The following is a 14,067-nucleotide window of genomic DNA, read 5'->3' as shown; positions in this document are numbered from 1 at the left end:
TGGAACAAGGATCAAAGTATCATTACAATACAGGGACATATTGTATCAGTTTTTAGGGTCGCTGATACGCTGAATCCTGAGAGTTAAGTTATTTGACTACTTTTGAAGGGTAATACCCTTCCTAGCAATGTCCTGGCTCAATTTTCCAAACTTAATTTTTTACTTTCTAAGTGATTGTCCCTTTGAATTTCGTGATACACAATTTTTGTGTATTAGGCATATCAATAGTTTGATCCTTGGTGTGGAGAACCGAGAACTAGGAAAGAAAACTGAAAGGGGGAAAAAAGAAACTATGGAAGACTGGGAGAAGGATTTATATGTACTAATACTTGGCTCTCCATCATCCACTCCCTCTATCCTCCTTCCTGCACACTACATGAAGTTTTTTTTTTTTCTTCAAATTTCGTTTCTTGAGTAATTTGGAAATGATGAAGTAGCAACTCAGTGGAGCCCTTGTTTATATTCATCTATTTATATGCGTAAGTTACATATATAAATATTATATACATGCATAAGAACAAGGACAAGGGGCTGTTGCTTTGTTTGGTAATAAGATTTTGTCTTGATATTGATATGCTTGAAAATGGGGGTTGAAGTTAGTGAGTGGCCAATTCATGCTAAAATGGCAGAAGATAGGTCCATATCCAGTCCAACCTTCTTAAGAACCCGGTTAGCTGGAAGCAACCCTGTGTAGCTGACCTCTGTGCCTAAACACACAAACATATGCCCATACTTTAGAGCCACTCTAAACTTTTGGACCTTCTAAAATTTACAGGTCCACACTTCCAACTTCTGATCCTGTTACTGATATTTGGCACTAAGGTTATTCTCACTACTTTCTGTAGCCCATTCTACTGGTTGCATTACATACACTTCTTACTGATATATTTCGTTATTAATTGATCATTTGTTATTTATTGAGAAGCAGAATATAATTAGCTCCCTTTTTTGTAATTTTTTGATGGATGACAAGACAATTTATCAATTAGAAAAAGATAAGCATCAAAACTAACAAGCAGCTTTGTTGATTTCTGACTGGACTAGATAGTCGGACCATCAGAACCATGGAACCAAAGCCAAAACAGTTTGTAAGCTTCCCAGTTCTTAGACGTGTTGACTTGGTCAAACCTACATGAAATTGGTATTTGTTAATACTTGTTACCACGGTTTTGAAAACCGGCCTGTCTGGTCCGAAGCCCGGTTGGATGGTTTTGTGGTCCAAGACCGGACCTGGACTCGTGACCGGTTCCTGGGTCAACTGGTCTGACCGTCCGGTCCAGTCCGGTTTCCAAAACCATTCCTGTTACAATGTATGTTATTTATTATTTTAAGATTATCTTGATTAAAAGTAGCTTTAAAATACAATCTAGAATAACTTACTACTTTATAAATATTTTTTTTTTTGAATTTTATATTTGAGTGGATTGAACAGCCAGACCATGTGATCCAAGATCTAGTGACCAAAATGGTTTTGTGTCTTGTTGGAGTTTGACAACATTGCTAACAAGGGTGGAGATCAAAACCCTAGTATACAAACTATATGGTTTATGCAACGACTTTGAATCCATTGAAGGACAAGATTCCATTTCTTACTCTCCGATCTATTCTTTCCTCTATCCTTTTGGAAGCTTCAACCTTTTTTTTCTTTGTTTTTAATCAACGAATTTTCTAACTTACGGAATGCATCCAAGTGTATTTATTGATTGAATTCTACACCATTATAGGGGGTATCAACATAACCAACCTAGTTTCCTCCTTGTAACTTATGGTAAAAGGCCATTTATGAAAAAGAGGAGAGATTTGTGAAAATAGAAAGCCAATTATACACTCTCCCTTGCTTATGTTAGTAATCTTCAAAATAAACATGGTCAATTGGGGGAGAATCCTCCTAACAAAAGAATCAAGTGCAAATTATACCATTTTCTTACAATATAATCTGCATCAAGTTGTTTCGAACACCATAATGTTTTCGGGTATCCAAATTACTAAAAGGAAATTCTGCATGTGATCAGGAACCAGCACATATAGTTGGTTTTCACTTTCACAATATAGAACAAGATTGTCTTATTCCTCTATTTCTTCCTAGTGGGAGCCATTGAATGATAATAAAGGATAAAAGCTTCTGATACTTTCCAAGTTGGTGTATCTTCATCTTCTTAGATCAGGAAGCTACAATTTCTTTAACAGGAAGGGCATCCTCAAAGTTGGAGTTTTTTTTTTTTTTTTTTTTTTTTTTTTTTTTTTTATGGAGATCCTATTTATGATGATCCCACTCTTTCTCATGATTGAGTGGTCTGCGGTAAAACCTTTGATAAAGACTAACTTCTGTAACTAGGAAAATAGGACATAAAACATTCTAACTCCATCCTCAAAGTTAGTCAAGTCTTTGGACTTGTTTGAAGCCTATTACGTCTGGTGACATTATAAGGAATTGTTAGGAAGTTGCTGATTCTGCACCAATCAAATTAGTAATACCAGTTGATTGGAGCCCACCACAAGTATTACACTTCAAATTGAACTTTGATGGTTGCGGCTTAAGCAACCCGGGACCATCAGGTATAGGAGTATTCAGAAAGCATGCAGGGGATGTATGGCTCTGTTTTCAGGTCATGATGGAAATGGGGATTCATTTACAGCAGTATTGAACGATTCTTTGTAAGGACTTAAAGGGGTAAAGGTGATAGTAGGTGATTCCAAGGTGATAGTAGGCTGGCTGGGAGGTATGTAGGAGGAATCTTGGAGGCACAGGCTCAAAATCAGAGAAGTTCAGGAGATAATAACAGACAATTTACTCTTATATTTTTTGGTTTAACATGTAATTTTTTGCTTAGCAAAGAATAGAAAGAACAGAACGGAATTTTCTTAGGGATAAGAAAGGAAAGTAGAACAGAGGGAAGAAATGGTGGAACAGAATATGTGAACTCCCTCTCTTTGGTCTGTATCTCTTGACTGCTCACAACCAGTGATTTAAAACGTACAGGACGGAATTTTCTTAGGGATAAGAAAGGAAAGCAGAACAGAGAGAGGAAATGGTGGAAGAAAATATGTGAACTCCCTTTCTGTATTCTATATCTTTTGACTGCCTCACAATCAGTGATTTAAAATGTGTGCCTAGACTTGGCCCAAGTGCGGCCCCTTTACAAAGGCACCTTTTTATTTTTTGGTGCTTTCTGTGTTTTTTAAGCATAGTGACTCCCAACCAAGCCCCTTGAGGCAATCCCAAAGAAGCCCATGTTAGGGTCTTAAATTCTTAACCTGTATATAAAAAATGGTATTATAATTTTAATTACAATTCTCTACCTCTTAAAAATTGTCTTATATTAAGAATTTTGCCTACCTCTTAGAAATTGTCTTATGTTAAGAAGAATGAGTGAACAATATTAGCAGAAAATGGGGTTTTCGACACTCGCTGGTGCTCCAACGGTAAGAGCACGGACTTGCAGAAATCCATACTACAGAATAGGCCATGCAAAACCCATATTCCTGCAATAAGAGTGGAATTCAGTTACCTGTTCAGGTGAAATTCAATTATTCCTCATAGTAGTCAATCAAGACTACAGTCAGTCTTGAATTCCAATAGATTTCAGATTGAGAAAAGTAGAAGAAAGAGGGAGAAGGAAGGAGAAGAAAGCAGAAGTACACAAGGGTTTTGAAAGGAGGGACAGATCGAATGAACTTGCCACCGCCACTCTCTCAATATTTATAGGTTATGTTCACTAAATGTAGGAAAGGACAGAATTGCCCTTAATGCTTACATGGCAAATAAAACAAATAATAAACTGAAATAACAAGCTGTCTAAGATAACTACCAACTAACACTGACATAACTAACAAAGGTTACATGTGCTGTCATACGAACACAGTGGGGACCACAGCCATGGGACCCACACCAGTGTTCTCTACACTCCCCCTCAAGTTGGGAATAGATATTTGTCATTCCCAACTCGAATAGGTCTGCCTCTAACTTCTTCCTTGGAATAACCTTGGTGAGAAGATTTGCGAGCTGCATGTTGGAGGTGATATACGGGAGACACACTTCTTTTGATGAGACCCTTTCTTTGACAAAATGTCGATCAACTTCGATATGTTTAGTTCTGTCATGCTGCACTGGATTGTGAGCTATGTTAATAGCCTCCTGATTATCACAATACAACATCAAGGGCTTCTCATAATCAATACCCAACTCTTTAAGTAGTGATTTCAGCCACTCCGTTAGCCATTGACCTGTATTTAGCTTTGGCACTAGAGCGGGAAACAACACTTTGTTTCTTACTCCTCCAAGAGACAAGGTTACCTTCTACAAGGGCACAATATCCAGAGGTAGACCTCCTGTCATCATCACTCCCAGCCCAATCAACATCTGTATAGACCTCCACCTTCATGTGATTATTATTCTTGAACAGTATACCTCTACCTGGGCATCTCTTCGAGTATGCTAATATTCTCTTAGTTGCAAGAAGATGAGTAGTTCTAGAGGAATGCATGTATTGACTGACAACACTGACTGTATAACTGATATCTGGCCGTGTGAGGCAGAGATATAGGAGCTTTCCAACCAACCGTTGGAATATAACTTTGTCTTCAAGAGGCTCTCCACCCTCTGCACTGATCTTGTGATTCTGTTCAATGGGTGTATCAGCAGGCTTGACACCTAACTTTCCAGTGTCCGTCAACAGATCTAGAACATACTTCCTTTGAGAGATAAATATCCCCTATTTAGATCTAGCAACCTCAATACCCAAAAAATATCGCAGTGCACCAAGATCTTTCACCTCAAACTCTTGATGAAGGAGTTGTTTGAGGGACTCAATCTCACTATTATTATTCCCTGTCACTACAATATTATCCACATATACAGCAAGCAAGGTCAAAGAAGAGTTCACTCTTTTAATGAACAGTGTATGATCTGATGGGCCTGTACATAACCGAATTTTCAATTTGAATCAATCAAACCAAGCTCTAGGGGACTACTTTAATCCCTACAATGCCTTATTCAGTCGGCAAACTTCTTACCTGTCTCTGTATCATAGAATCCAGGGGGCAACTGCATGTAGACCTCTTCCTGTAAGTCTCCATTCAGAAAGGCATTTTTAACGTCCATCTGGAACAAGGGCCAAGAGTAACTTGTTGCAAGAGCTAATAGAACTCGAATAGTGGTCATCTTGGCTACTAGGGCAAAAGTCTCCAAGTAGTCTATACCATAAGTCTGAGTAAACCCTTTTGCAACTAACCGGGCTTTGTACCTTTCAACTGAACCATCAACATTATGTTTCACAGTAAATACCTATCTACATCCAACTGGTTTCTTTCCTTTGGGTAGGTCAACTAGCTCCAAAGTATTATTTTTCAAAAGGGCATCCATTTCAACTTTCATTGCATCTTTCCACTCTGGAACTGATAAGGCTTCTTGCACTGTTTTGGAGATAGGAATATCAGCAATGGAAGTGAGGAAGGACCTGTAAGAGGAAGACAGGCGATCATAGGATGGAAACTGGGAAATACAGTGAGCTGTGGATGTGGTGCAACGCCGTTTCCCTTTACGGACCGCAATAGGGAGGTCAAGGTCATCAGAAATAGGGGAAGTAGCAACAGCAACAGTGGAAGGTATCTCAGTGGGCCTTGGGACTGTAGTACCTGGATCTTGATCCGCAGGAGGAACTGAGGCTGGCCTGGACTGCTGATGGCTGAGATCAACCTGCCTGCATCGCCTATGATAGTCTTTCAACTCCTGATCTCTCTGACAACCCTCACCACCTTCATCACTCAATGGAATGGGTAAAGGAACAACCTCAGATGAGTTAACCCCACTCTCACTGCGCTCCCCCGAGGAAAAAGGCCCAAATTCTCACTACTCTCCCCCTGAGGAGAAACCCTAGGATAATAAGGTGCCTCCTCAAAGAAGTGACATCCATCAAGACAAATCTCCTCCCTGAAACAAGATCATAGCAGCAATAATCCTTTTGAGTTTGTGCATAACTGAGAAAAATGCATTTGGAGGCCTTAGGGTCAAATTTGGAATGATGAGGTCCAAGAAGCTAAACAAAATAGGTACAACCAAAGGTTTTAAGAGGAACATTAAACAACTCATCGTCTGGGTATGGAAGGGTAAAGAAGGCTTCATATCAAGAACCCGTGAAGGAACCCGATTAATGAGGTACACTGCCGTGAGGATAGCATCACCCCAAAAACGGATAGACACATTGGAGGTAAACATAATGCTTCTAGCCACCTCCAAAATATGCCTATTCTTCCTCTCGGAAACCCCATTCTACTGTGGTGTATGAGGGAAAGTGCTCTGGTGAATAACCCCATGATCGAGTAGATAAGAGGCTAGTGGCTTGGCAAAGTATTCTTTTGCATTATCAGATCGAATGACTTTGATTTTGACCCCAAATTGGGTTAAAGTCATTTGATGAAAGTTTTGGGTTAGAGCGGGAACCTCATCTCGAGAACGCATAAGGTAGACCCAAGAAAAACGGGTACAGTCATCAACAAACAATAGAAAATATCTGTACCCACCCATAGAAGGGATGTGATATGGCCCCCAAACATCAGTATGCACAATATCAAGAGAATTACTACTTTTATTACTCAAGGAATAAGATGTTCTACAATATTTGGCAAGCTCACAACTCTCACATCTCAAATTTGACATCTCAACAGACTCAAATAAAGTAAGAAACATACTCTTCAAAGACCGAAAAGACAAATGACCTAACCGAAAAGTAAAGGAGAACCCTTGTACCGTGTGGTTTATGTGATCTATCTAGGTATAAATCTGAAATGTGATGCAGCATAGTGGAGCTAAGTGCACAATCCTAGGTACACAGATCCCCTAGTCATAAAGTTTGTTTGGAAAAGGACAAAAAGGTAGAATAATAATAATAATATTAAAGAAACCTTTATCAGCTGGGAAAATTCCAGAACTTCTATGCCCCTCCACTCCCTTTGAAAATCCTCAAAAGAAAAAGGCATGAAAGTGTCAACCCATTGAACCAAAAAAATGTATCCTCTTCTCTCTTTCACACCTATTCTATATATTTTAATGAATATAGTTACATATTTGAAAAAAAAAGAAGAATTTAATCTGCAGAATTTTCTTATATAAGTTGTATAATGATATTAGTAAAAGATTAAAATTCATTGGGTTACTTTGAATCTCTTTATTAGGATTTGGGTTTTGTTTACACTTCATGAATAATAATTTTATAATTGCAACTTTTCTCCCGAGCCCGTTAAACCCCTTATCGTTAAACTGGGACTTTGGATTTTGTAGAGGGTTAAGGGATGGTGAGTCAAATTGTGTTATTGAGCTAATTCATTTACTTGAATCCGTTTGCTTGGACCCCACTTCTTCTGATCAAAGGGTTTGGACTCCTCTTCCAAAAGGTACTTTTACTTGCTCTTCTTTTCTAAAATTCCTAAGTTCTAACCCCTTTTCCCAAGGATTCATTGTCAAAGAAGTCTGGGCACGACCTATTCCCCCCAAAATTGCTGTATTCTGCTGGGAAGTCTTCTATGGGAAGATCAATACTTTGGAAAACTTACAGAAAAAGAGACCCTTGCTTTGTCTTTCTCCAAGTTGGTGTTCCTTGTGTAAGGCCGAGAATGAGGACTGTGTCCATTTTCTGATCTCCTGTTCCTTTGCTACAGCTATATGGAGGTGGAGCCTTTGTTTATTTGGAGGTAGGTGGTCTTTGCCTTCTGATTTAATCTTGTTATTCAACCCATCTGTCTTTGTTTGGCACACTAGAAGAGGTAAGGTCATGCGGAAATGTGTTAGGGCAGCCACTTTGTGGATTCTTTGGGAGGAAAGGAATGTAAGAATTTTCTTAGAGAAGGAAAGATGGTTAGATGAAATGAAGGATTGTATCCTAACAAGAGCAATCCATTGGCTGAAAAAAGTGGATATCTTTGATGACTTCTCCTTTGATGATTTGTGGAAAAATTGGCTAGTAATAGCTAGCACTTCAACAAAGAAGGATAGAATTCTGTCAGAATGGATTCCGCCTTTGGAAGCTGTCATCAAGCTGAATTTTGATGGAAGTAGCCAAGGCAACCCCGGGCCTTCAGGTATAGGGGGTATCTTGAGAAATAAGGACAGCAACATAATTTCCCTATTCTCAGGACCGGTGGGAGTGGGGGATTCCACAAGGGCAGAAATCCTTGCTGCAGTACAAGAAATTCAGATCGCCAACCAGCTTGGTGTGTTGCATCTCCTAGTTGAAGGGCACCCTCAGGTGGTAACCAGGTGGCTCCTAAACTTGGATACCACCATTTGGGGCTACAAAGATCTCATAAAAAAAGTAAAGTGGTTAACCAGTAATATGAGAGTTGAGGTAAAATGGGTTAGTAGGTCTGCTAATTCTTTGGCTGATGCTTTAGCCAAACAGGCGGTTTCTAGGGAAGATCTTTTTTGTGCTTCTATGTAAGTTGTTATTAATTTGGAAATCTGTACTTAACTAGCCCGGAGAGGTTGCAACTCCTACCTTTCCTTGAGGACTTTGTACTATTGTCTATTGCTGTTTTATAAAGTCATTTCAATTATCAAAAATAAAAAAGCTTGTAGATGTTGCATTCGTTTTTTCATGCTTGAATATGTAGTCTTGGGCTACTACTACTCTAATTTTTGAAATTTCCAATTCCTGATGTTTTGTTTTATAAATCAATTGTTTTTTCATGCGTAAACATTCCAAGATAAATTTGCTCATTTGTTCTGGTGCAACTTTATTTTTGTAGGTTGCACAAGGCAATTTGAGGGACCTACTTCTTCAGTGCTGCATGGATGATGCTTCTGATGTGCGTCAAAGTGCTCTTGCTCTTCTGGGGGACCTTGCAAGGGTGTGTTAGCATTTCCTTGCTCAAATAGTGGTGTTTTGGTTGATTGGTCTTATTTATTTCATCAGCTTTAAAGTTTATCTTTGTTCTGACATGATTTTCTGCCAGGTTTGCCATGTGCATTTGCATCCTCGTTTGTCAGAATTTCTTAATGTTGCTGCCAATCAGTTGGTAAGCATTTGATTCATGTTTTTATTGATATCAAGCCTTGTTTGTTAGTATTTGACCAACATATGCCATGCGCAGCATACTCAGGAGCTGAAAGAATCTGTTTCAGTGGCTAATAATGCATGTTGGGCAATTGGAGAATTAGCAGTAAAGGTAGGGTATCTTTCAGCACTATGTTCCAACCAAGCCAGTCCAATAATGCATATAGTGTGATGGTGAATTTGTTGTCTTTCAACCAAAAGAGTGGAATTCAGATCATCCTATTTGTGATTTAGTTGTCAAAAACTGCAGTCCTCCCAAGCCAATCCAATATGCCTGTTTGTTCTAAATTGTCTGTAGAGCATTGTCAAACATAAAAGGAAAATGATGATGTCGAAATGGCCATAATCTCTATAGTTTAGGTTTGGTGCGAACTAAAAATCGAACGTTTAGTTTGGAATTATTATTTTTATCAATAAACAGATGTTTAATTTGGAACTAGGTATTACAAAATGCATAATTTTATCTACTTGATTAGACCTGTCGTATGAGACTTTTCCAAGGAAGTATATTTTAGAATACTTGAGGTGCATTGTGGGTTTGTGATTTAGGCTCCATATTGAAGTTTCAGTCTGGAAATAGAATTTGTAGCAGAATGCTGTACAGAAAACAGCTGAGTACTTGGTTTTGCCCTTGTCATAATCACTGAGAAAAATTAAGTCTTACCTGTTAATTTGCATATTTGTTTTGGAATTAAAGAAACAGAAAGTTTGAAGATGAAGGTGGAAGACAGAATGGAGTCAGATGCTTGACCAGTTGCAGTGACTACTTTGTAGATATTATTAGGTTGTTTTATATATTTTTTATGTACCTGACGGTATATTTGTCTTTTCATTATATATAATTTCACCCTAATATAAATATCCAAGTGGATAACGGACCCATCTTGGACTTTCGAAATCTTGTCTTCTCTTCACCTCTTTTCACTGTTCTCTTTACTGCATCTCTAGATCAAAAAGGATGGGATCAGAGCATGTTCTGTACTAGTTCTGCTCCTTTTTCTTCTCTTTCTTCACTTTTGTTTTTCCTTAGACTTCAATCAGAAGAGGAGTATTGTATACATCTAAGGACAAATAAAGAGATGTTCTGTCTTGCTCTTTTTGTGGTTGTAGGATCAGAAATCTAGTAGTTTTTGGGGAGTTCGAGGGTTTCCTTAATATTTTTATGGAAGAATACTATCTGGACTGTTGTTTACTCCATTGGGGGTTGCTGTGATTGGTTTGTGGCATTTTATTGGTGATTGTATGATTGGCTATGGAGGGCTAAAGGTTGTAGGGTGATGGGCTGAATGTGGAGTGTTTCTAGGTCAAGAAGCAGGGTGGGAATGCAGGATTATCGCTTGGAAAATTAGAACCTGTATTTGAAATGGTCTGTGCAGATGTATGAACATCTAATCAATGATCTGGTTTATCTGTTGTGAGTTGTTTTGTAGCAACTAGTATCTTGAACTTATCTGTGTAGACAGATCTGTTGTTCTCTTGTTGTTGTGAAAACTAGTGGTTGGTGCTGGCATTTTTCCCTAGTTCTTAAAATAAAAATAGTGGACCCAGTAGCATTTGGAGCTACAGGAGGGCAGGCTGTATTCATCAATGGTGAAGATAATGGGATGTACTGAATTGCTTGGAGCTACTAGGGAGCACTTTTTGGACCTAGTTGAGAAACCTAAAAGTTTCAAAAGAAATACAGGAAGATAAATACTTCAACAAATGTGGTTCTTGATGTTCCTAATGAGGAGAGTTCTACTAGTTACATTGCAACTCTGGGTTACTCTAGGTTCAGCACCAAGGGATGATTTACTAAGTACCATAAAAGACCAATTGGAACAATACAGTAGGGTAATCTGACATCTGGAATGGACTTCTATTGCTCCTACCTCCTATCCAGCAAGTACAGGTAACCTAAGCCATTGCTTTCCATTTGTCTAACCATAGTTTTCAAGGCACCAACTCGTCAAGGCAAGGCTAGGCGCCTAGGCGGGTGCCTAGCCCTCACCTAGGCAATGGAATTTAAAAATAAGAAGCCGATGGATTTCTATCCCTTCTTACTAGTTTTTTTTTGGTTTTATGTATTCTGCACTTACTTTTGTGCTTGTGTTTCATGCAGTGTTGCTTGATGAGAACAATTACTAAAATAAAAGAAGAAAATGGAGAAGAAAAGTAAGGAGCAGAGCCCCTGTTCTAGACCCAGAAAAAGAAGGTGAAAAAATATTAAAATAAAAGAAAAAAATACAAAGAAGAATAGAAGGGGCTCTGCCCCTGTTTCAGACACCAATGATGAGAACAAAAAAAGGGCTGATAAATGCAAGAAGCTAAGAACAAAAGTAGGGGTTGAGCCCCTGTTATAGACCCAGAAAAGCTGGTGAAAAAAAAAAAAACTAAAATAAAAGAAGACTGAAGAATTTCAGACACCAATAATGAAGGAAAAGTAGCTGAAAACACGCATGAAATTTCAGAACAAAGAAGGGGGCGGAGCTCCTGTTTTAGTCCAATAATATGATTTAAACCATGAAATAAGAATGGTTATAGTCCAACAAGGAAGAGGAGAAGAATAGGGCGAAACCACTGTTTTAAACCAGTGGAAAAAGAGAACAAAACGAAGGAGGAAACTGATTAACTCACCTTGACTTAGAGGATTGTGTCGGAACGATGGAGGGCTGTTCTCTCTTCTTCCTCATTCGATTCTTTTGTCAAAGTGAATGAAACCCTTGAGATTATTTTGTTTTTACTTTCCTCGTAACAAAATCATGATAACATGCAACATATCCTATTATAAAAACTAAAACCAACCAATAAAATATTATATATTTTATATTCATTTTTATTTAATAAAATATTGTATACTATATATGTGTTTCAGTCCCCACAGCATGCGCCTAATACATTTTTTCTTGGCGTTTGGGTGAGACGCTCATTGCAAAGCGCCTAGTCGCCTCACCATGACAACTATGTGTCTAACCCCTCTTAGTCCCCTTGGATCATCGATTTAGGTTCTTCCAACCACATTACTGGTAAGCTAGATTTTTTCTCTTCTTACCATCTACTCTTTGATAAAGTGAGGTTGGCAGATTGGTCATTCTCTACTATTTCTGGCTAAGGAACTATATCTCTTCCTTTTGGTATCAACCTTGACTCCGTATTACATGTTCTTAAACTTCCTATAAATTTTCATTCTATTTGTAGCATTACTAAATCCTTGAATTGTTATGTATTGTTTTTCTCCGATTCTTGTGTTTTTTGGGATTTCACCTTGGGGAAAAACAATTAGTAAAAGTTGTGTAGTGGATGGTTTCTACTGGAAGATGATGCTGATTTGAATCAAGGTTTAAAATGTATGTTGGTGGAAATGTTGGTCATCCAAATATAAGAAACATATTGGAAATGTTGGGAATATCATATGGAAATGTTGTAAAAATTATAGATATGGTGGAAACATTGTAAAATATGAAAAATATAGAATGATAATTTATGAAATGATAAAAGAAGCATATGCACACCTATTTAGATTACTATCTTGTTCCAAATCATTAAACAAAGCTAAGAAACTAAGGTTATAGAAAATGAATATATTTTGAAGTTGCCTTGTAAACCTTAAGATTCAAAGCTTGATGATAGAATGGGTTAAAGCAAAATTTAAACTTAGAGAAATTATAAATGGTTACAATAGATCAACCAAATAATCTATTACACAAACAAAAACTAATATTTAACTTCATGTTTTAAATGAATTTTGAGATAGCTCAAAGTGGTAATCAAGTTACTCGGACAATAACATTGTTACACCCAAGGTTTAAAATGTCGATGTCGATGGAAATGCCGCTTACCAAAATATAGGACATATGTCGGAAATGTCTGAAATGTCGAGGGGAAATATTGTAAAAATTAGAGACATTGTGGAAATATTATGAAATATGTGGAAATATGTAAAGATATTTTGTAAAATGATAAAAGAAGCATTAATACATATTTCTAGACTATTATCTTATTCCCAACCATTATATAAAGCTAAGAAACTAAGATCAATAACAAATTAGTGAATGACGATTTACTGATTTGTTATATGCATTTTGATGTTTTTACAAGGTTATCTGATATTTTCTTTTCTTATTTTTAATTCCGATTTATTATAAATTCTAATATATTTATTTCACACTAGTAAATAGAAATACATTTATTCTGATTTTTTAAATATTAAAGTTATAATGCATTATGTTTTATTATAAATTTAATAAACTGATTCTCCTTTTTGTAGTATTAAGATTATGATAAATTTTGATTTCTTATAAAACTTAATGAATTTATTATGCTTTATACTAAATTTATAATAAATTATGATTTAGTATAAAATTTGTTAATTTTATTCTATTTTTTATATTAAATGTAGAATATGGTTTATTATAAAATTTAATAAACATTTCTGATTTTAATAAATATTTTAAAAAATACTAACTAGTTAATATTTTTTTACTTGAAAAATATTTTATGTTTTATATTATAATGTAATTAATTTATTCTTTTGTTTTTATATTTTGTTAATTCTTTTTATAATTTTTTTGAAATATTAAATAGAAATTATTAATGGAATAATCTATATTAATATAATATACTAATATATTATATTTTTAACGTACATTAGTCGACATCTTGTCGACATAATAGGATAAACTGTATTTTTTTTTGGTTATTTGGACTGATTTGATCTACATTTCTGAAATATAGGAAATGTCGACTGACATAATGTAATTTTTATATTACCATCCATTTTCATGTCGGTGAGTCATGACATCGACATATGACGGGCGACATTAGCGACATTTGAAACCATGGTTGCACCACATATATACAATATTGTTACCAACTTATGTTATAATACTATTACTATCTCTTGCACTCCACACTGGTAGTGTTCAACTAAATTTCATGTTGATACCCATGGAAGTGGAAATGGAAATATGTCGTTGAAATTCTCTTGTACTCCACATAGTGCTGATAGTGTTCATTAAGGAATATGTTGATGTTGGCAAAA

General features: G+C 36.6%; 1 protein-coding gene across 1 annotated transcript in view; it reads left to right on the top strand.

Annotated features, from left to right (window-relative positions):
- Nucleotides 1–14,067, top strand: part of LOC148874249 (transportin-1-like) — an 87,953-nt gene that overhangs the window by 45,697 nt on the left and 28,189 nt on the right. Inside the window, exons 19-21 of the mRNA XM_088960478.1 lie at nucleotides 8,740–8,841; nucleotides 8,947–9,009; nucleotides 9,085–9,159. Of these exons, the coding sequence (XP_088816604.1) occupies nucleotides 8,740–8,841; nucleotides 8,947–9,009; nucleotides 9,085–9,159 (240 nt within the window). The remainder of the gene's footprint in view (nucleotides 1–8,739; nucleotides 8,842–8,946; nucleotides 9,010–9,084; nucleotides 9,160–14,067) is intronic.

The sequence above is a fragment of the Nelumbo lutea genome, chromosome 1 (assembly GCF_056320005.1).
Source record: "Nelumbo lutea isolate HS-2025 chromosome 1, American lotus-T2T, whole genome shotgun sequence".
Taxonomy (NCBI): Eukaryota; Viridiplantae; Streptophyta; class Magnoliopsida; order Proteales; family Nelumbonaceae; genus Nelumbo; species Nelumbo lutea.
This window is presented reverse-complemented; position numbering and strand designations above follow the sequence as displayed.